The 24,021-nt window shown below is 45.1% G+C and overlaps 1 protein-coding gene across 1 annotated transcript in view; it reads left to right on the top strand.

Annotated features, from left to right (window-relative positions):
* LOC137438726 (uncharacterized) overlaps window positions 1–24,021 on the top strand; it is a 230,457-nt gene that overhangs the window by 83,140 nt on the left and 123,296 nt on the right. Inside the window, exons 11-15 of the mRNA XM_068134015.2 lie at window positions 9,349–9,402; window positions 11,324–11,368; window positions 21,405–21,458; window positions 21,623–21,667; window positions 23,073–23,126. Of these exons, the coding sequence (XP_067990116.2) occupies window positions 9,349–9,402; window positions 11,324–11,368; window positions 21,405–21,458; window positions 21,623–21,667; window positions 23,073–23,126 (252 nt within the window). The remainder of the gene's footprint in view (window positions 1–9,348; window positions 9,403–11,323; window positions 11,369–21,404; window positions 21,459–21,622; window positions 21,668–23,072; window positions 23,127–24,021) is intronic.

The following is a 24,021-nucleotide window of genomic DNA, read 5'->3' as shown; positions in this document are numbered from 1 at the left end:
ACAACAACAACAACAACAACATGCATTTTAAGGCCATGTTCCCTGCTAGAGCGGGGGTTAGCCTTGCGGTCCCCATGACAATCTTCTCCATTTTGCCCTATTTTCTGCATCTCTCCTTGTTAACCCCCTTGCCCGCATTTCTTCTTCCACCATCTTTAGCCAAGTCTTTCTCGGTCTTCCCCGTCCTCTACTTCCTTCTACATTAACTTCCATCACTCTTCTCAACCAGTCACTTTCATCCTTCCTCAATACATGACCAAACCATTTCAACCTCTTCCTCTTCACAGCATCAATCACAGGCAATATTCCCATCATCTTTCGCAATTCATCATTTGTCTTCCTCTCTCTCAACGATACTCCGCACATCCATCGAACCATTCGCATTTCCACCCTTTCCAGCCTTCGTTGCTGCTCTACGTTCATTACCCATGTCTCGCTCCCATAAATCATAACACTTCTCACACATGCAGCATACACCTTTCCCTTCAGCTTCAGCGACACTCTCCTCCTCATCAGCACGCCACTCAGTTCCCGAAACTTCTTCCATGCACATCTCACTCGAGCAACCGTTGCCGAGTCTGATCCACCTTCTCCATTCAGCATGTCTCCGAGGTAGCAAAATGTTTTCACACCTTCCAGCTTCACGCCGTCTCCAAGATCCAACTCAACATTTCCTCCATCTGCAGCTCCCTCTGTGCACACCTTACATTTGAATGTAGCTGCCACACTGGTTAATGACCCTCTCAGACCACTACATTTTTGATGAACCCACTCAGCACACATTGTACATTGAATGGAGTTCACTCCGACACCCTTCCTGCACACAGCACACGGCCACTTCCCAGTTCTTTCCACCTCACCACATGCTTTACCACTTGCCATCACCTTTGTCTTTCCGATATTCACCTTCAGACCTTTTGTCTCCATACATTCCTTCCACTTGTTCATCTTTTCCTTCAGTCCATCCATACTTTCCGCAATCAACACCAGATCATCTGCATACAACAACTCCTACGGTAAACCCTCCTTTACGGTCTGAGCCAGCACCTCCATCACAGCTACAAATAGTAGTGGACTTAGTACCGACCCCTGATGCACTCCCACCTTCACCTCAAACTCACCACTGTTCCCGTCCTTCGTCCTTACAGCTGTGCGTGCTCTTTTGTACATTGCCATCACTACTCTGATCAACCATTCCTCCACTCCTAACTTCCTCAATGCCCATGTCAATACTTTGCGTGGAACCCTATCGAATGCTTTCTCCAGATCAACAAACCCAAAAAACAACTTCTTCCTCTTATCCATGTACTTCTCCTGCAACTGCCTCACAATGAAAAGCGCATCTGTCGTTCCTCTTCCTGGCATAAATCCAAACTGCATTTCGTCGATCTTCACTTTCTTCCTTATCCTCCTCTCCAACACCCTTTCCAATACCTTCATTCCATGCTCCAATAACTTTATCGCTCGGTACGAGCCACACTCCAGAGGGTCACCTTTCCCCTTGTATAGAGGGACGAGGGTACTCAGTTCCCAATCCACTGGAATGCGGCCTTCTTTCACCACCAGATTACAGATCTCTGTCATTCTCTTCACACCCCAACTTCCTGCTGCCTTCAACATATCTCCCACAACTCCCGTCGGCCCTCCCGCTTTTCCACTCTTCATTGCTTTTATCGCTTCCTCAACTTCCTTCTCAGTTATCTTCTCTGCCGGTCCTAAAACTGGGTTACTCTCTATGTTGCCATCCCATTCATTCTCTGTATTCAACAGCATTTCCATATATCTTTTCCATCTTCCTTTAATTCCATCTGGGTCGACAACGATTTGTCCCACTTCATCCTTCAAGCAACTCACCCCCATCACATCACACCTCTCTTTCGCTATCTGCTTTGCAATCCTGAATACTGCTTTCTGACCCTCTTCCGAATCCAAGCGTTCTCCGAACATTTTCCGACATGCCTCCTGCGCCTTTGCTACCTCTTTCTTTGCAGCCTTCCTGGCTGCCTTATAACTTTCATGCTCTGCTGTTTCTGCTCCCGTACCCTTCGCCTTCTGCCACTCTTTGAACTTCTTCCTCTTCTCGTCAATCCTCTTTCCAACCTCAACATCCCACCACCATGTTTCCGAGTGCCTCGGTGGTCCTTTTGTCCATCCACATACCTCACCAACGGCTCCCAACAGACTAGCTTTCATTGACATCCAACTACTTTCAAGCTCAACCACATCATCCTCTACCCTACTCAGCCTCTCTTTTAATGCCTCCCTTACTGTCACCTCTTTCAACCTCCACACCTTCATTCTCGGTTGGTACTTCACCCGCCGAGCTCTCCTCGCACCTTTCACCCTTATGTCGCAGACAACCAAGTGGTGCTGTGAAACAGCCTCCTCCCCCGGGATCACCTTTGTGTCCCGGAGGTGCCCCCTATCTCGCCGACGCACCATCAGGTAGTCAACGGTTGTCGTCGACCCACCTGACGTGTATGTAACAAGCTTATTGTCCTCTTTCTGGAACTGAGTATTACAAATCAACAAATCAGCTCCATCAGCAAACTCCAAAATCCTTTCACCTTCTCCATTTCTCACACCATATCCGTAACCCCCATGAACTCCCTCAAAACCATCCATACTCCTTCCCACATGTCCATTCAGGTCTCCTCCCACCACAACAACTTCCTCATCTTTCACGCTTTCCATCAGCTTCTCTATCGCACACCAGAACTTGTCCTTCTCTTCATCGCTTCGACCAACCTGCGGAGCATATCCCGAGATGACGTTCACCAAGAGCTTTCCAATCATGATTTTCGCCATCATCAACCTTTCACTCACTCTCATCACACTCACCACACTGTCTACAAACTCCTCAGAAAACGGGACACCAACACCATTCACGCCTTCTGGACACCCTTGCCCTACAAACTTGTATTTCTGTCCCTGCCTACCCTTCACCATTCTCACACCACTTCCCTTCCATCTCGTCTCTTGCATACAACATATGTCCACTCTTCTTCTGACCAATACTTCCACCACTTCTCCTGATCTCCCTGTCATTGTCCCCACATTCCATGTCCCAAACCTCAGAAACCGATCTCCACTTCGGGCTGCACCCTGCCCATATGTACTTGTGATTGTCATGGTTCTCTTTTTGAGGCAATGTTTTTTATGGCCGGATGCCCTTCCTGACGCCAACCCTCTTAGTCGTCTCTTACGACACGCAGGGATACGGTGTACCTATTCTGACCAGGGTACACACTGGGAAACGTTTAAAACTTGTAAATTCTGGGGGGGGGGGGGGGGGGGGCGTCAGCATCACGGCTGCGGTTTAAACATATTCCAACAATATCCAAACAGAACGATGAAAAAACAATCCGGGAAAAGTCTCCAAGCGAGAACGTGGATTTGAGAAAGAAGGAGCAGAGGCGGAAGAAAACGAGATACAGGGGGCGGGGCACAAGCCGAGACGAGGAGGAGAGCGAACAAGCACGTGTCCGGGAGGAGAGAAAGAATCAATATAGAATTATTTGTCTAGGGAGGTGAGGTGAGGGGGAGAAAACAAAATAAAAGAAACAAGCAATACACCGAAGGAAATAACCCAAACCGACAAAACACCGACGGGGGAGGGAAGCCCCAAGTTACCAGGCCGCGCACGAGGTACGACTCAGAAAACGATTAACTACACACAAGTTTGCACGAACCACAAACCAACACCAACTAGAAACACACAATAACACGTACACAGCAAAATAACCAGTGGAAATTTGACAAAGACAAGAATGGGAAAACACTCAAACTTCGATGCCGTGGAGAGCTCGAAGCACGCCTCACTCGCCCGAGGAACCGGACCAAAGCAACAAACAAAGGTAATTGAAAACCATTGTCTTTATATTTGTGATATAACTGTATTACATAATACATGATAGTGCAAGTCCTTTGAAGTTATAGGTTTGGGTTTATAAAGCAAGAAAGCAGCCTTGTTAGTATCAGATTGAACTATAAGTCCTATACACAGGATCTACGAGGTCTATACCGTTCAGGAATATGCTTTTACAGATCTTCATCACTGTCCTGAGGGTCATTTTCGCAAAGGTGTGTACGCAAATGCCAACATTAAGTTTTGGATTCCTCATGCTCTGAATATTCCAAAAATGTATAGTTTTGCTAATCTCCAAAAAATTTGAACGAAGAAACATGGTGAACCTGACTATTCGTAGGGGGATAAATTCTAATTAGAAAGAAGTGGTGCACACTGCATAAGGCCTAACCTTGACTATTGTGTACAGTTTTGGTCACCACATCTGCAGTAGAGGATAGCTGCCAAAGACAGGGTACAGTGTAGGGATACTCGATTGGTTTCAGGGCTAGCTACACTTAACTACGAGGTGTGGCTGAAGGACTTTATACATTAAACAGGAAGTGATTATGAGAGGATCTCATCGACATATTGACGATAAATGAAGCGTATCAATAAAATAAGGGCAGAAGAGTTTTTCAGCAGAATAGTCAAGTGACAAGACCAGCGGGCACAGTTTTACAGTGTAGAAGAGGAGAGTTAGGGTAGTAGTAAGGCAAAGGGTCTTTCACTCAGAGAGTAGTAAATGCATGGGATGGTCTCCCGGGAGGTAGTGGTAGCAGAAAGAGTCGAAAGGTTTATATTGGAATTAGATGGTTTCCTCGAAGCACTGGAGATAGAGAGGTACAGGGATATTCGGCAGGACTTGTATATAACGTATGTGCGGATGTATTTGGTGCTTGTGCAGTGCAGTCATGATGGACCGAATGGCCTCTTCCTGAGCCAAAGTTCCTTGTTATTCTTTGTCAACGTGTTAATTATGGGGTTTGCTTTTTTGCCAGACTTGCTTTGGCTTCTGCCAGACTCATTGCTTGGGATTTGCTGGGGATGCACTACATCTCTGTTCAAGGCCATGTTTTTGGACCTGGTTCGGTGCGTCGATATTGTGGACCTAGAAGCCATTTGAGGGAGGGTATAACTGGAGGACCATCGCCCTCTTGTACCAGTTGTGGTTGTATGTGCCTGTGGACCACATCGTAGCTGTGGTCACCATGCAGTCCGTGGGCATATACACCTACGGCTGGCTCTGCTGGGCCGAGACAAACCCAATGCAAAATTCCTCGTATGCTTTTCTAGGCCAATCGTGAGACTGGGACATGTAAACCTGTACAGGATTAATTTTGGGGTGATTAAATGCCTAATGAATGAAACACTAACTCGCACCTCTAATGTAAATGTTAATGATGAATTAGCCTCCAAAAAGTTAGTTTGGTTCCAGAAAAAAAAAACAAATAATGTACCATGTTTCCTGCCTCTCGGTTGGTAGAAAATGATTATTCAGGAATGTGTTTGTAAAAGGATTTTGAAGCATTCCGGTTTGATTTATACAATTCGCATCTAGTTTGAGTTCATAACAAAACAACAGAGGGTCGTAGGTTCATTTGGTAACTTGTCAAAAAAACAAACAAAAAAAAACCACCTTTAGAGGCCATTTTTCCCCGCAAGCGGGGGTTGGCCTTTTTCGGGAACCGTGGTTGTTGTTGTTTTTCGGTCCCCTTTTTGAAGCAATGTTTTACGGCCGGATGCCCTTCCTGACGCCAACCCTTTTTGCCGCCTTTAACGACAAACAGGGAATTACCAGTGAACTGGTACTCAATTTTCATTTGGTAACTTGTCACTTGCAAACAAATAGAAAAATCTAAAAATAATAACCACTTTGTGGTGAAGAAGCTATAAAGCATTATATTTATCAGCTGTTTCCCATTCCCAGTGTCCATTTCATAAAGCTGGGACCCATCTTCAAATTCAAATGTCATAAACTGACGTTACATTCATTTATAATCCAAGTAAAAGTACACCGCATGATGTACAATCATGATAATCATGCCATTGCCCTGCCTGTTATGTGTACGTATTTACAGGTTCCAACACGAGTGTTACAACTCAGTTATTTACAACTTTACTCAGTTATTAAATTTACTAAAAAAAATTACTTATTTATTTAAATTTATTAGTTATTTATTTATTATTATTTTATTATTTCTATTTTTATAACTTGTTTATTTAAATTTAAAGTTACTAAATTTTCAACTCAGTTATGAAGAGCCGGCCTAGTATCAGGAGCTTTGTTATTGAGTGGGACTTGAATATACAGTCATGTCATTTTTCCACATACGCGAATCTACAGAAACTATTTTATGGCTATGATCAGCTGACTACTGAGGTCATCTTTGTTTAAAATGGAAAGCTTCCTCTGAAAGGAGAACTTGAATCAACAAAGGTTCCATGTATTCAAGAGGGATCTACTTATGACCGACTAGTGGTGTAGTGCAACATTGAGTTCGCCGTGACGTCATCGCCAGATCTCATCTCCACCACCACATCAGGTTTTAACATGAAACCAACCATTTAAGACCCCAAAATGAGTGATAAATGAAATATACACATTTTACCATCTACTATAAATGGAGATGGTGTGTGTGTGTGTGTGTGTGTGTGTGTGTGTGTGTGTGTGTGTGTGTATGTGTGTGTGTGTGTGTGTGTGTATGTGTGTGTGTGTGTGTGTGTGTGTGTGTGTGTGTCTATATACATTACGTATGAGTGTGTACACGTACATGTCTGTATGTGTGTATCTATATACATATGAGTGTGTGCATGTATATGTGTGTATGTGTGTGTGCATGCGTGCATATGAAGTTGCTAGTGTGTGTGTGTGTGTGTGTGTGTGTGTGTGTGTGTGTGTGTGTGTGTGTGTGTGTGTGTGTGTGTGTCCCCGTGTGTGTGTGTGTGTGTGTGTGTGTGTGTCTATATACAGTACGTATGAGTGTGTGCATGTATATGTGTGTATGTGTGTGTGTGTGTCTATATACAGTACATATGAGTGTGTGCATGTATATATGTGTGTGTGTGTGTGTGTGTGTGTGTGTGTCTATATACAGTACGTATGAGTGTGTGCATGTATGTGTGTGTGTGTGTGTGTGTCTATATACAGTACGTATGAGTGTGTGCATGTATATGTGTGTATGTGTGTGTGCATGCGTGCATATGAAGTGGCTAGTGTGTGTCTATATACAGTACGTATGAGTGTGTACACGTATATATCTGTATGTGTGTATCTATATACATATGAGTGTGTGCATGTATATGTGTGTATGTGTGTGTGCATGCGTGCATATGAAGTTGCTAGTGTATGTGTGTGTGCATGCGTATTACACAGAGATTACCTGCCCCATGTTGCATTATTGCACAGTTAAGCAAGTGGAAAATTTATCACAATATGTTATCTAAACTTTGGAAAAATCACATCGTTGCCAACTCTACCTCTTCAGGCATTAGTCTACCACTTTTTGTGTCCTCAAACAGTGTACCACTTGTATTGCCCAATTATAATGAAAATTATTTTGGTAATTTATTTTTTATTTGGAATGCTGTGCCATGGAAGAATCTCTATTTTCGTGCTCTGTCCACCTTATCATGGCGTGTGTTTAGAAACATCGGAATTCTTCCGGATTTTTTGTGGTTGATTGGCCTAATCAACTCAGGCAATCATGAAGATCATTTTGGAGCATCACATTCCACATCAAAAACCTCCAGTAGAACTCCACAAAAAACATCACTTGTACCAAATAATTATAAACCCATCGAAGCTTTTGATTGATTTTCATGTTGTGACAAGGTTTCTGTCGGCCTTCAGATTTAAATTAATCAAGAAAACGTAATCATTCTGCTTTAATTTTACATAAAAGAGAGTCTTGGAATGTACAAATTTAAGGTGACAATTACAAAATTCCCCTACACGGAGCCCTCGCCCTCCCTCCCACTCCCTCCCCCTTCCCTCTCCCATATCCTCCCTCAACCCTCCAGGCTCCCCCCTCCTCCCATATCCTCCCACAACCCGCTTCCAGACCCCTCAACCCCCAGCCTTCGGTCGCTTTGCTACCTCCCAGCACGGATCATTTCCATCCTACCACTTTTTCTTCTCTGAATGTTGGAAACTATGATATTATGTCATGGTGAACAAAGGTTCCACCACATCTGCTGCTTCCTTTTAGTAAACGTCGTATTTAGCAGACAACAATCCCATCTCCTTCGCAACAACCCTATTAGGTTTTCCTTCAAGATGTAACCCCATGAGGGTTGTCTTTCTATTTCGTTTGAAATTATATGTGGCAGGACGGTGAATAAACTCCTGTTGAAACATCCATTTGATTTGCCTTGGCAGTGCTGCGTAAGTTTGGTGAGAATCTCCCAAGTCCCAAAGGGCAGGGTATTTGTAAGAGAGGAGTCATATTTGGAGACTACACGTGATCTACGTCCAAGTCAATGAATCCCTTACAGCATCCTCCAATTTCAATCTCTTTATTATAATATTACTTTTGAAAATAAAGGTTGCCCTGTTTAGTGTTCCTATCTGAACCGATTGCTCATAATGCTCGGAATCCAGACAAATTCCATATCCGATCTAACATCCGGGTATTTCACATTAATGTACACTGATCTCTACTATGTACATATTTGGCCTGCATGTGATTTATGTCCAAACTTCACCGGGAGCCTCACATCAATGATAAATAATGATCCCATGATGCCTTTTAAAGAGTCGGCCATTGTATGCTGGTCTCTACGTCTTTAATGCCCCCAAATTATAATCCGACCTTCTTGTGAGATCAGCTGCGGGAGATTGATTGGCCCAAGCCTTTCACAAACTTGTTGGCCAGGTCATCAAACATCAAACTTGTTGATGATCATCTGGAGGTGTTATTGCAGGACTTTGGAATTTGACCAGGAGGCTGCTGTTAACTCGCCTACTCTTCACAGAAGGCATATTTAACATCCATCATCGAATCCTAGCAGACAGGACACCCGGCTTAACATCCATACAAGGGATGGTGTACTTTGTAAGGCAACACCCTACCTATAAATCACCAATACAACAGTTTATTGTTGGCTCTGGATTGGAACCCAGGCTTGACAGCTCGAAGGTAAGTGTGCTACCTGTGCACTATCTTATCCAGAACATTGTATGCTGATACCTTGTCCAAATTCTGTACAGGGCCAAATCACACCCTGAACTTCTCCTGGTAAGACAATGCCCAACCACACACTATCCTTTGTCCAGGAAACTGCTTCAGCACCACTTACTCTCATATAAGTACATGGTATATCGGATTAGAACAATCTTTCCATGCTTCTCAAGCTTTTGAATCCTTGATTATTGCTAGTTTTATCTGTATGAATTGTTCATGATGAAAATATTTAGATTGCTTATTGATAGGAATGGAACATTTTCTTAATGTCTGTGTGTAATTGTTACCCATAACATTGCAGTTTTCCCTTTATAGGGTGACATTGGACCTCCTGGGGTCATCGGTCCAATTGGTTCTCCAGGAGTGATGGTAAGCATTGAAACCTGGAGACATTTTCTTCTTTTGCCGTGCCACCATCCACATAGAAAATATTGTTTGTGTTTGTGACAATTATATTGTTATGTCGATGTGGTAGAGCAATATGTAGAGCAGCTAGATCTGAATAGGTAACATGCTTCGTGTGTCACGGTAAGGAAAACTACCTGTAATAAGTTCATGTGTAGGCGTTTTGTCGGTAAGGAGTATACTTGTGAATCTACCAGAAGGTTCGTGTGTTAAGTAGAGTTAGGGATTAAAGAGTAGAGCCCCTGTGTGTCCTCACCTGGTTAGCCAAACCTTTGTCCCTTTTGGCACCGCAACCACATAGACATTCCGACAGGTCCTTATTGCAACACTAAGTAACGCCCTTCCCTGACATGACTGTGAAAGAGAACCGGCAAAAGGAAACCAGGCCAGGACACTGCCGCATGGCCGCCGCCATTTACACCTCCGACAGGCCTATCCACCTTGAGTACCACGCGCTATGACCAAGGAACAGAGAACGAGTGTTGGGTTGGTGCGGTAGGAAGGGGCCTGAGCGAGCCAATGAGTCGGTGGAGGCCACTGATTGGGTGGTGCGCCAAGGCTGACGTCACCGCCGCGGAGTGATACGAGGCGCGGCAGGACTTTGGTTCGTGGGAGTGAGTTGGTGCACGAGAGTTGAGTTGCTTCGAGAGAAGAGAGTGGAGTGAGTTGGCCACGAGATCAGCGAGTCTGAAAGTGAGTTGGTTCAGAGCAGTTGCTTCTGGCAGTGGTTCGAGAAACGCAGAAAAGTGACTCGCTATTGCAGCTCTTTTTCGTCTTGCGCAGCCCGAGTTGGGCTGAGGTGTAGCCCGAGTGGAGTTTGCTTGCCTTTTGACCTCGCTTGGAGCCGCTAGCCTGCGTTGGACGCGCGGTGCTTTTCCTGCTTTGGGGCCTCGTGTGCGAACGGAGTGGGCGTTGGCTCGGGCCTTCGTGTTGCTGTGGTACTTGGAGCGAGGCCTGGTGGTGCTCGAAAGCGGACGGAGAGGGCCGCGGGGCCGTGTTACACTGAAGACGACAAAGACCAGATAAGCCCGAGCTCCGCGTTTACACTTTACACGATGAGACAATTATTTTCCTTTAATCCATCCCCCCGTCTGTATTTGTTGAGTCTGGTGTGTGGGATCCCGAATATAGGATTTAGTTATTTGATTGTCGTCACGTTTCATTGTATCGGGTCCGGAATAAATCTTTATTTTTGTACATTGAATTTGGTGTCCGTGTCGAGTTAATCTCCTGCAGGAACGGAGCTACAGTCGACGCGCTCCAGGTAAGCTTTGCCGCAGCCTTCCATTTTCCTTCTCCCTCCCGCGCGGCCATAGTAAAATCCGTGTTTGGGTTGTGCCTCCGAATAAGACCGTTTTGGCCATCCGCGACTGGTGTTAACTGGAGTTGCGCGACAATATTATTTAAATAGAGGATTATAAATACAGGAATACAGGGCAGCTTGCTGATCCATGGGATCAATCCTCACCCTAACAGATAAATGCCAGCCACCGTGAATCTAAGCAATAGATCGATGAAAAATGTGCAACCGCACAGATAATACCATAAATGCACCAACAGCATCACAGAGGGAAGTGCAAACACCTCCAGAATGTTGTCCATTTGGGACAAGTACCTTTGAGACCTTTTTGGGACTCGTACCAACACAGTGCTGTTCCTCACAAATCATTGAGATTGTTTTCATTTGAATGGTCAATAAAAGCAAATTAAATTGTTTATTTATTCCCACCTTTTTCTTCAATCACTCTTCACATTCCTCCGTAGAACGAAGTAACCGAATACAAAGAGATTGGTATTCTTAGACACATTTTTCAGTGTTTCAAAGTGGATACGGGAATGAAATATAAACTGCATAACCTCTCGTAACACACGTGCCTTTGCTCAGGGTGAAATTGGCGAGCATGGAAAGAAAGGAAAGCGGGGCAGAAAGGTAAAAGGTTATGTTTGCTTCTTTCTTTCATTTTCAAGATTATGACACATCTCAATCTTTCAGACTTTTCTACTATATTATTTCTCACTGGCAGTTTAACCTCACAAGTGGACGTGGGAGTTATCGATTTTATTGTTTTTCAAATTCTTTCTCACTTGTATTATCACCTGTTTGTCTGTCTGTCAGTGAGCAGGATAGTAAAGTTATGGACCAATTCAGACGAAACTTGGCGGACAGGTTGATTGTGCGGCACAGACGAATTGACTCGATTTTGGGGAAGATCCGGAAACGGACATGAGAATTTTTTTTTTTTTTGGAAGTGATTCTTCACTTTTGAGAGATATGACCAAAAACGATTTATAGCATGATATCTCAAATATTTATGGACGAGTTATTACAAAACGTTGGTGGATAATTTAGGAAGGTGAAAAGGGTAACTTCCGGGTACTTCCGGGTTCGGTTGCGAGAGGACGCTGGCGTTGCATATTCGCCGCTTCTCCGACTGGATGGATGTACAGGGTCTGCTTCTACCTTTCTGACCTGACATCTCACACCTGTCCTGCCTTTTCACACCCGCACGTGCCGCGTGTTCTCAGGCTGGATAACGGAATCTGCTTTTGATGGTACGGAATACGGAATTCGAAAGGCCCGCTCCCGTTGATTGTGGCCGTGGCCTTGTTTGCCGGTGGCCTTGTGGCCTTGTTTGCCGCTGTGGTCTTGATTAGCGGCTGCAGTCGTTTGCCGCTGCGTTTGCCGCTGCGTTTGCCGCTTTGCCTCCTCGACCTTGGCCTCGTACTCGTCCCTTCGCTCCTGCCTGGCATGGCTCTGAAGTACTCCGCCGCAAGGCTTCTTCTGCTCAATACCCGCTCCACCCCATCATGCATCTCTGCCATCAAATCAAATGGACTCCTCCGACGACCCAGGTACATTCACCGTGGCTCCGGTCGCAAGTTTGTTTATTTGCAATCAGGTCACTCCATCCCCGTCCTCTGGTCGGCTCAGCGCACTCTCACTCTTCGTCCCAGCGCACCTGGTCACAGCAACCCACACGATCGCACCTCTTGCCTACGAACCCTGGCTAAATCACCTGAATTCATCCCTGCTGTTCAAAACAACATCAAGCTCACCCTGTTCAACACCCGGTCCCTCAACAATAAATGCCTCATCCTGAACGAATACATCCTGGATAACAAACTGGACTTTCTCTGTCTCACCGAAACCTGGCAACAACCTCTGGACTACTACACACTCAACCTCACCACACCCAATGGATATTCCTACGTCAATAAACCACGCTCGGAGGGCCGAGGTGGTGGAATTGCCGTTATCCACCGTCAAGACATCAAGACCAACCTCATCTCCATCTCATCTGCTCCATCATTTGAACACCTGGCTTTAAAACTCTCTGGTCACACGCAGTCAGTCATGGCTGTCGTCTACCGCCCTCCCAAACCACACCCATCATTCCTGTCTGACTTCTCCTACTTTCTGACCCAGCTATGTTCCCTCTCCCCCTCAATCCTCCTCCTTGGTGATTTCAATATCCACATGGACTCCACTGACTCCACAATAACCACTGACTTCACTGATTTACTCACCTGCTTTAACCTCACTCAACATGTCGACTTTCCTACCCATATCCGTGGTCACATTTTGGACCTTGTCTGCTCCACTGGATTAAATTTGCACCATCTCTATGGCTCCGACCTCACCCTCTCTGACCACTTAGCCATCACTCTGACCATCAACATCCCCGCCCCAACACCAAGGCATTATCGCACAATCAACTTCCGTAAGCTAAACGCTCTTTCACCTACCTCATTCTCATCCACCCTCTCTGAAAAAATGTCCACTTCTCCCTTCATTGACCTCCACACCCCTTCCGACCTCACTGACTACTACAACCACACTCTCTCCTCCTGCCTTGACCAGCTTGCGCCTGTAAAAACCAAAACAGTTTCTTTCACCCATTCTGCTCCCTGGTTTACCCCTGAACTCCACCTGATGAAAACTCGTGCTCGCCAACTTGAAAGACTCCGCAATAAAACGGGTCTCACAGTTCACTCCCAAGCCTACAAGGACCACATACAACACTACAAAGATGCCCTCTCCCGCGCCCGCTCTGCCTACTACTCTCAAATTATCCACTCTGGCTCCGGAAACCCAAAAGCACTCTTCTCGACAATAAACAAACTCCTCCGCCCCCTGAACACCACCACCCAGTCATTCACAGTAGACAACTGCATCTCCTTCCTCTCTTTCTTCCAACGCAAAATTGACAACATCTACAACAGCTTGACCACCGCCGCACCCGCTCCCCCTCCAACCACCTGCCCCCCCTTGTCCTGCCATCCCCTGTCTCGGTTCTCCCCAATCTCTCCTACTGACCTCTCTGAACTCCTCATAGGAATGAAAACTGCCACCTGCACTCTTGACCCCATCCCCTCCAGCTTTGTCAAAGCCTCCCTCCCTGCTCTCTCTCCACTTATCATTGCAACAATAAACTCCTCCCTGTCTACAGGCATCGTCCCACCTTCCCTCAAAATTGCTGCTGTTACCCCCATTCTAAAAAAACCTGGTCTAAACCCTGACACCCTAAACAACTTCAGACCCATCTCCAACCTACCCTTTCTGTCAAAAGTTTTGGAACGCGCTGTAGCCACTCAACTCAAACATCATCTCTCTGCCAATAACTTGTATGAAACATTCCAATCCGGATTCCGCTCCAACCACAGTACTGAAACTGCTCTCCTCAAAATCACCAACGACCTTCTCCTCTCCTCTGACGCTGGCAACCTCAACATTCTCGTCCTCCTCGACCTCAGCGCTGCCTTTGACACCATCGATCACACTATCCTCCTCACCCGACTTGAATCCACCTTTAACGTCACCGGCACTGCCCTCTCTTGGATTAAATCATACCTCTCTGACAGATGCCAGTTCATCTCCATCAATAACTGCAAATCCCCCACTGCTCCCCTCCCCCAAGGTGTCCCCCAAGGTTCAGTTCTTGGCCCCCTCCTCTTCATCCTTTACCTGTCCCCGCTCGGTCACTTAATCCGCCGTCATGGTCTCCAATTCCACTGCTTCGCCGATGACATCCAGCTTTTCATCTCCACCAAGTCCGTCTCCACCGACACCCACTCTATCCTGACAAACTGCATCACTGAAATAAAATCCTGGCTTCAAATCAACTTCCTCAAGCTTAACTGTGATAAATCTGAAATAATCATCATTGGCCCAAAAACGCTCACAAAATCCACCCATAACTTTGCCCTCAACATCGACGGTATCCCAGTATCCACCTCCCCTCACATCCGGAATCTTGGCGTCATCTTTGACCAAACCCTTTCCTTCGACAAATACACTAAACAGATCACAAAGTCAGCCTTCTTTCACCTGAAAAACATTGCCCGTCTCCGCTCATCCCTCTCCTCCACGGCTGCAGAAACCCTCATCCACGCCTTCATCACCTCCCGTCTGGACTACTGCAATAGCCTCCTCTATGGTTCACCCTCAAAAATCACCAATAAACTCCAATACATTCAGAACTCCGCTGCCCGTCTACTCACTCATTCCCGGACCCGTGACCACATCACCCCCGTCCTTTACAAGCTTCACTGGCTCCCCATCCCCCAGAGAATCCAGTACAAAATCCTCCTCTTGACATACAAAGCCCTCCATAACCTGGCCCCATCCTACCTGGCTGACCTCCTCTCCAGACACACTCCCACCCGCAACCTCCGCTCTGCTGGTACCAACCTCCTGACCCCCTCCATCCGGACCAAATTCAGATCCTGGGGGGACAGGGCCTTCTCCATCGCTGCTCCCACCCTCTGGAACTCACTACCTCACACCATCAGAGACTCCTCCTCACTCACCACATTCAAAACATCACTAAAGACCCACCTGTTCAACGCTGCATTCAACATTCAACCCACAGCATTTAACCCCTGACTATCTCTTCTCCTTCTCCCTCCTTTTGCTTTAAATATTTCCCTATTGATTCTTGTCTTGTCTTTTTGATTCTTGTCTTATATATATGCCGTATATCGCTGCTGTTTGTTTTCTTGATTCTTGTCTTTTTGCAATTGTTGTTTTCATGTATTGTTATGCATTATGTTTTCCACTCTGTCAAAGCGCCTTTGGGCTTCTGGAAAAGCGCTATACAAAATAAATGAATTATTATTATTATTATTAAAAGAACAAGCTGATTAGATTTTGGTAAACGTCTGGATGCAGATCCGGCCTATCAGTGGGATACAAAATGGAAACTGTTCAACTTGGCGGAGGAATGCTCTCTACTGAGTTCTGTTCTAGTTATTCATGTTATGCTCAGCACACTCAGAAGTTTCAATTTATCTGCTCTTAATCAGGAAGTCAGTACACTTCGATGTAGGTATAATACGGACACTCCACAGGTTTAATACAACACAAATCCTCAAAATAATCAATCAAGATACAAATTTTTTAACCTATAAGTTACCTACCAGTGATATGTAGAGGATTTAACATCCAATACCATTAATTAAACTTTTGGACAACATCGTTAAAATACATAATTGACCGACCCAAAATAGCCATTTTGTCATTCTTCTTATTCTTATTTTTGCAGAAAGCCGAACTCGATATTGGTTTAAGCTCAGAACTTGGTTTAAACATGAATCTCCTGCAGGAATATTCGGGAGACAGAGCACAGAGAGAGCAGGGGAGCAAGGCCGGAGAGTAGTCGGTAGAAGACAGAAAGACCGTCAACCTGCCTGTGGTGAGCGAGTGATAAGCCCTCAGAGTTAGCTGCATCGCGGGAGATACCAATGATTCTAAAAGCCTTGGTTGCTAAAGCGTAAAGCCGAGCTAGGTGTGAGGCAGGAGCACCAGCCCAGAGGAAAGAGCAGTATTCCATTGAGCTGCAGATGAAAGCCTTGTATGTGGTGAGGAGCTCAGTAGTGCCAAGGAAGGACTTCGCACGACGGAGGATGCCCAGTCGGCGACTGGCTTTGGATGCTAGCTTGGAAATGTGGTTTTCCCAGGAAGGATCATGGCAGATAGTGAGACCCAAAAGCTTGAATGACAGAACTTCTTCGAGAGGATTATTCAGAAAGTAGATGGGAGGGTTTTCCAGACGGTCTTTTCGGAGAGACATAGTGAGAGTGTGAGATTTGTCAGGATTGAAAGACATGTTCCACTTGTTTGACCAGTTTGTGATTTTGTCCAGGTGTGTAGAGAGTGAAGAGGCTGCAGACTGCCAATCTGAGGGATGAGATATGGAGCGGCAGAGAGTGGAGTCATCAACAAAGATATAGAGAGGATTTTCCAGAGAGTCGGAGAGATCATGATGAAGACCAGAAAAAGCACAGGGCCCAGAACACTGCCTTGAGGAACTCCAGCCTGAACAGGAAGGGGAGATTAGAGAATTACATTTAAAGCCACACGTTGACTACGATAGGAGAGGAAGTCCGCGAGCCATGCGTGGAGATTTGCATGGATACCATAAGAGGATAACTTGGTGAGCAGGGTGGAGTGCTAGACCATATTGAAAGCACGAGATATGTCAAGGGAGACAGCTCTGATTTCCTGTTTGGCATTGAGGACCTCTATCCATTGTTTTTATTTTTCGCATATTATCCCTACATCCTTTTATATTTTGAAAAACATGTTTTTAATTACCTGTTATACGATAACGCCTACAAAAGCAATGCAAACAAGACAGAGCATTTAACAATGCAGAGCCTGGCCAGGGTATATAGATTACAGTAGATCTGAGAAAAAGTGCGGGCTCACTCACTCAATGACTGACACACAGCACCGTTACAATAGCTTATCGTGTTCATTCGGGAACCCGGGAGTGTCATAAATATCACAGTAAATTTCCACATCCCTATCATGATAAGCTGTACCATACTCTTTACAGAACGTTTGTGCTGCCAAAACAGTTTCTTGGCACAGGTTATGCTGTGTGGCTTGCCATTGCCTTCCCAACAGTCCGTTTGGGTAGGAATTTGAATTTGTTCAGAGTGCCTACTCTTCGCGAAGGACACAGTGGGACCTTTAACATCCACCAACGACCTATCTATACTGGCAGATGGCTCCTACGGCTTAACATTCCTCTGATGGATGGCACACACATTGATGCCTTGCCATGCATCTAAAGCACCAGGATGACAGTTTATAGCAAGTTCGAGATTAGAATCCAACTAGACAGATCAGAGGCAAGTGTATATACCTGTAGGCTATCCTGCCAGCCCCCACATCCATCTACATTACATGTAGTACGTTGGTAATAGTTCATATATAGTAACGGTTAACCTATTTAATCATTAATGTTAATTAATTTTGATGTGAACGAGCAGGATACCCATCATACACACATGCACACCTCCTCCATAAGGAGTAGTGATAAGAAAAGAATGCAAGTCCGTGAAAGACTTCGCCCACAAAAACTTTCCCCTGCCAACCCACAAGACGATGGGAACAATTATGGCTGTAAATGTAGTATTGAGGTTTGGAGAGTCGGTCAAAAAATTCTACAAGCGAGATACTCATGATAGTCCAAAAAAAAGCTCTTAACATAGCATTGGTATCGATCAAAGGTGGATTGATATATTTTATTACAAATCACGCGAAGTTTTTAAACATTTAATTTTTTTTTTTTTAAACAAACACTTTGATGTTTTTTTTTTCGTTTTTTTTTTGTATACAAGATCGAGGCTCGTGAAAGAGCTAACATTAATCACACAGAAAGTCAAACCGACACATAAAACACAAAAAACAAGGGGAGCGGTAGACAAGATGGGGAGAGAAGGGGAAGGACACAAACACAACATTTGAGAGCAGGGACATCGGGAGAAATGTGGGAGGGGGAGGTGGGAGAGGTATAAAACATATGAACACTGCAAGGACTTCCAGGAAAGAACTTAGAATTTCAAAAAAAAAAAAAAAAAGTGTATCTGGGGTGAATTAGCGGGGGTAGAAAAGATCAAGGTTTTGGATGGGGGAAGATAAGAGATGGTGGTGAACAGCTGTTTTAAAGACCTGGAGGGAGGAGTGGGATTGAAGGGAGTAGGGGAGTTTGTTCCAGAGGCAGGATAAAAGGGGAATGAAAGAGTGAAGGTGAGCAGAGAGCCTAGATTTTGGCAGTTTAACCATAAGAGGGTTGCAGGCAGATCTTGTGCGACCTGAAGGAATATTGGGGGGACAGAGCACAGAGAGAGCTGGGGGAGCAAGGCCGGAGAGGAGTCGGTAGAAGACAGAAAGACCACCAACCTGCCTCACCAGTGAGTGAAAGGCACTCGGAGTTAACTTAATCGCAGGAGATTCCAATGATTCTGAAAGCTTTGGTTTCAACAGCGTGAAGCCGAGCTAGGTGTGAGGCAGGAGCACCAGCCCAGAGGGGGGGGACATTATTCCATTGAGCTGCGGATGAAAGCCTTGCATGTGGTGAGGAGCTCAGGTGTGCCAAGGAAGGACTTCGCACGACGGAGGATGCCCATTCCGCGACTGGCTTTGGAGGTCAGCTTGGAAATTCTCATTCGTAGAACTTTCTGGGAAGGCCCTCGTATTTTTGTGTTCAATCACGTAGTCTCGAGAACATAATGGTCAAAAGGTTGGAGGAACGTTTGGTCTTCGGGACTCCTAAATTCAATAAAGTGATCAATTTGATGATGAAAAACATTGAGCAACGATTGGTCCATTGATTAAGTCATAAGGTGTGATTTTACAATACATTTCGTAGTAATTTTCACAATTTTCCGAATAGGACATCTGCCACACATGTTGACTTTCACTGCATTCTCTTCATTCTCTTCGAAGCTCAGATCGTATGAATGATCTCTGCACTTGTAAAAGTCAAATTTCTCTTTCATATATTGAACTGGTTACTCGCTGCCAGGGATAATAACATCCAGCAGTTGTCTATTCGGATAAAAAGGAATTTAAATATGCCGTGGTCTCAGTAGCATGTGGTTGGGACCCTTGGCATGGAATTTCGATTAAATCTTTTCATAACTACATTTTCCTGCTTGGTGATGTGATTTGCCAAACTGCACGAACGACTCGACTTTTGACACAAACGCTTTGTTTCTGTACCATGAATGTTATAGTCCAGCGGATAGGTGCAATATAAAGATGAATCGTGCACTTTTTGATAAAAGCATCAAACTTGGTACACATATTCAGTAGGCCATAAGAAACAAAATTAGATATAGTGCCATCCCAGTTTTGGCCTGTGATTGCTATGGCGGCCATTTTTCAAAATGGCCACCACATGACACTAAAATACCACATAAATCAGCAACCATGAGGCCTAGGATCTTAATTCTGATGGCTATATATAGGTTTTGGGGAAAATATATAGGTATATATAGCTATACAGTATATAGCTATATATAGGTTTTTGCGTTTTGGGAAAGCTGAGACAGGGTACCAAATCTAACATTGTTCAGTGCGTTGAGGCAGTCACAGAAAAGGAGGACAACACTCTCGATGCCGAAGTTGTTGTGCTAGATGGACTTGCCATTGTAAATATGTTGAAGCCTGGAGCAGCAAAAACATTTCAGGAATATGCACACGATATATTTCTGCCATATGTAAATTCTAAGCTACAAAGAGCTCAGAGGGTTGATGTTGTCTGGGATGATTACAGGCCAGATTAATTAAAGGCACAGACCAGAGAGAAGAGAGGGAAAGGAATCCGTCGAAGGGTTGAGCCAAAAGACTGCAGTACCGAAAAATTGGCAAGAGTTCTTGCGGCTCTCTGACAATAAGAAGGAACTGTTCTCTTTCATCAGCAGAGAAGTTGTCAACATTCAAACAGAGAAGCAAGTAAGCAGTACGCTGAATGAGGATGTTGTTTGTCGCCAGCCAAGAAACACGGGAGGATAGCCCCTTATACACATGAGGAAGCAGACAGCCGTATGGGGACACCTCATCAGGGGACAGCACACCGCATGCTTCATGTTGCTGATGCAGCTAAACAACACAACACTGTTCTCATCCATACTGTGGACAGTGATGTAGTTGTTCTGGCGGTGTATGTATTTCAAAAGCTACAAGTGACACTGGATGCTCTATGGGTGGCGTTCGGCACAGGCAAGCATATGCGCATGGTACCAGCTCATGATATCTCAGCTGCAATTGGTCCTGAGACGTCCATTGCACTTCCAATGTTTCACGCCATTACTGGGTGCGATACGACCTCTTGCTTTGCTGGCAGAGGAAAGAAGACTGCTTGGGATACATAGAGCATGTGCCCTGAGGTTACAATGGAGTTAATGAAGCTGATGGAACAACCACAAATGTCAGATGTTGATGCTGCTTTGGATGTTCTGGAGAGATTCGTCGTACTTCTTTATGACCGAACAAGTTCTAAACACCATGTTGATGAGCTCAGGATCGACCTATTCACACGGAAAGGCAGAGACATGAGCAACATCCCACCGACCAAGGGTGCTCTACTTCAGCACACTTGACGAGCAGTATACCAGGCTGGTCACATCTGGAGTCAGGTGCTTGAAGCAAAGGCTACGCCTCCACAAACGGACGGATGGGAATGGACTCGTAGTAGTGATGGGAACTGGGATGTTCTTTGGAGCAGTCTTCCTGAAGCCAGCAGAGTTTTCAGAGAACTTATTCGATGTGGTTGTACCAAAGGCTGTCAACCAAACTGCAAATGCACAAAAGCAGCTCTGCCGTGTACAGCTTTGTGCGAATGTGGGGGTTCTTGCCATGATTAGTTCATGTGATATCTGTCGACCAAACTGCAAAATTTTGAAAAATGGCCACCACAGCCGTCATAGGCCAAAACTGGGATGGCACTATAGCTATTTTTTCTTGTAATGGCCTACTGATGATATGTACCAAGTTTGATGCTTTTATCAAAAAGTGCACGATTCTTCCCCCTATCCGCTCTACTATTATTGGATATTGTAATTGTACGGGAGACATTTATTTTCAGAATGATTATTCCGATGGCGATAATGAAATTGCATTCCTTCACAAATTCAGTTGCCTTTTTTGCTAATTGACTTCATATTCTCAGGGACTTCCAGGACGCTACGGTAAACGTGGGCCTCCTGGGCCTGACAGCACACCTGTAAGTCTATCGTTTTGACAACCTGTCAAAGAAAATATGACTGCTATGAGTTACTACCTTGTGTGTTCTTTTTAAAATTCCAGCAAAAGTAGCATATGTGTCTGCATTTTCTCTTTTTCTTGCATGTTATGATTCCAATCCTTACCAACGTGCAACACCATCAGGGAGACATTGGTATTCATGGACCACCTGGTGTGAGGGGATTGAGCGTAAGGCACTACCCGTGGCGGTCTATTCCTCTCTCTCCCTCTCCCTCTCTACATCTGTCCATCTCCCCCTCCTCCCCACTCCATCCCCATTTCTGTTTGATTGGATGACCTTCAGACACACCTCAGGTTGGCTGAAACCTCAATGATAGACAGTGCCCAGGTTATGTTGCGGATAGGATGCTCGTCGTTGCAGACACGTCTCTATGTTCGGCAACTTTGCAGCCACCAAATCTCATAATCGTTATTTTGAGTTGTTGTAGTTGTTATACAAGTAAGAATGTTTTTTAGTTCTTCGATCCCTCACAAACTACCCTCAGGAGAGCCAGGAAACACTATCTCTCTACTCTCAAGACTGAACTCTCAAACCTGTCTCCCTCCTCCAAATCCTGGTGGCGTCTGGTCAAATCTGTTTCTGGTGTTTGTTTCCCCTCCATCTCCTCCCTTACCTCAAACGGCTACACAGTCGACACCGCACGTGACAAAGCCGAATGCCTCAACTCTGTGTTTGCCTCAAAATCTTGTGTCCCAAACCCGTCTCTGCTTACCAGTACCCACCTTACCCAGTCATACCCAGCTGCTTCTGGACTCTGTGTCCTTCTCTCCTGACAAAGTGGAGAAGTTTCTGTCAAAACTCGACTCTGATTCTGCAAATGGACCAGATGGCAAGGTGTAGACCAGATCCTGTCCTAAAATCCTGTTCTGCCGCTCCATCTCACCCTCTCTTTTGCTCAAGGTCATCTGCCATCAGCTTGGAAATCAACCAACATTACCGCTTTACACAAAAAGGTGCAAAAACAGATCCTTGCAACTACAGACCAATCAGCCTGCTTCCAATAATCCGCAAGGTCATGGAATCCATCATTGCTTTTGATATCAAATCCTTCCTCTTCTCAAATGGCGTGATCTGGGATCATCAATTTGGATTTGGATTCAATTTGGATGACGCCATGAATCGACAAGTAGAACGCTTTATCCGACGAGTATGAAATTTATTGAGCATGACCTCATGATAGATAAATTGAGCATGATTAGATAAATTGGTCGAGAAAAATTAATCGATGATGTCATCGGTCATATGGTTTGGCAGCCATATCTTTATGGCGTAGCCCGTAGGACAATGCCTTCTGGAATAGCGTTTGTCTGCCCATCGGGTGTATGGATAATGGATATATGTCCCTTGCAAACGTCCACCAATCGGAGATGAGGATCCGGTCACATGACAGAGGGACAGCAGATCCTTCACTCAGCAGATTCAACCCCAGCTACGCCGTTGTTAGATTTATCGGTCTTGTTTACTTAGCATCTGCACATATTGTTTATTTTACAATTTTTTCTTCAGTTTCCACTATCTTGTCTAAGTTGTGAATTGTAAGAATTGGCATTTATTTGTGAAATTATTTTACAGGGTCATAATGGAGATGTTGGTCTGCAGGGTGAGCAAGGTCCGCAAGGCAGGAAGGCAAGTCCCTATCTTCATGAGATCTATCTTTGTTGTCTATGTCTCTACTTTTTTTTACCCATTCTGTTGTTTCAAAAGGATTTTTTTTTTTTTTCCGCCTTTTCACATTTTGGTGAAGTGCAACTGCAGTGTACACCTGGTGATCCTCGGCAGTGAGACCCAAGCTCTTACAGCAATGTTTGTGGCACAATGCCCGAACACATCGGGCCTTCCACTCCTTTCCCTTATAAGCTAAGCACAGGGACCCTGCACCATACCACGATATTATTACTTCCAAAGTTTATATAACAAAGACGGCAAAAGTACAAGTCAATCGTCCATGCACTGCAGTCAGCTGTTCATGATAAACCCCAGGTACATGAGGGGGAATTTACCATCTGTGACTGCCTGGATTATTTCCAGGGAAGGAGAAGAGGGGTGGGCGAGGATCATTCTGTGCTTGCTCCATCTTCATTGGTCTCACTCACCAGCGCCACACGTCCCTGTTCACCATCTTGAAGAACGCAAATTCCTGGTGCTTCATGTCCGAACTTAATGTTGATGTCCACATTCGCTCAGTTCTCCAGCAGAGTGGTGCTGTTTTTGTAATTGGACAAAAACTGTCTCTTGAATGCGTGAAATACATTTGTGGGTCAATACCTCTCGAGACAGAAAACGTCAAGAATCACTGTACTTATAGGTCCTCCCAAGAGTCTGCTATGGGCTGATAGTATAGGACCTAGAGGTATGCACACTCACCTCTAGGCTGTCTAGCCTTGGTTCAAATCCCGACCCAACTATGAACTGTCATCCAGGTGCTTCACATGCGGGTGATTCATCAATGCCTGTGCCTTCCCTCGGATGGTTGTTAACCGGGCAACCCGTCTGCCAGCATTCATTGGTGGACTTGAAATAT

This window comes from Myxine glutinosa, chromosome 13 (genome assembly GCF_964187855.1).
Source record: "Myxine glutinosa chromosome 13, kmMyxGlut1.1, whole genome shotgun sequence".
Classification (NCBI taxonomy): domain Eukaryota; kingdom Metazoa; phylum Chordata; class Myxini; order Myxiniformes; family Myxinidae; genus Myxine; species Myxine glutinosa.
This window is presented reverse-complemented; position numbering and strand designations above follow the sequence as displayed.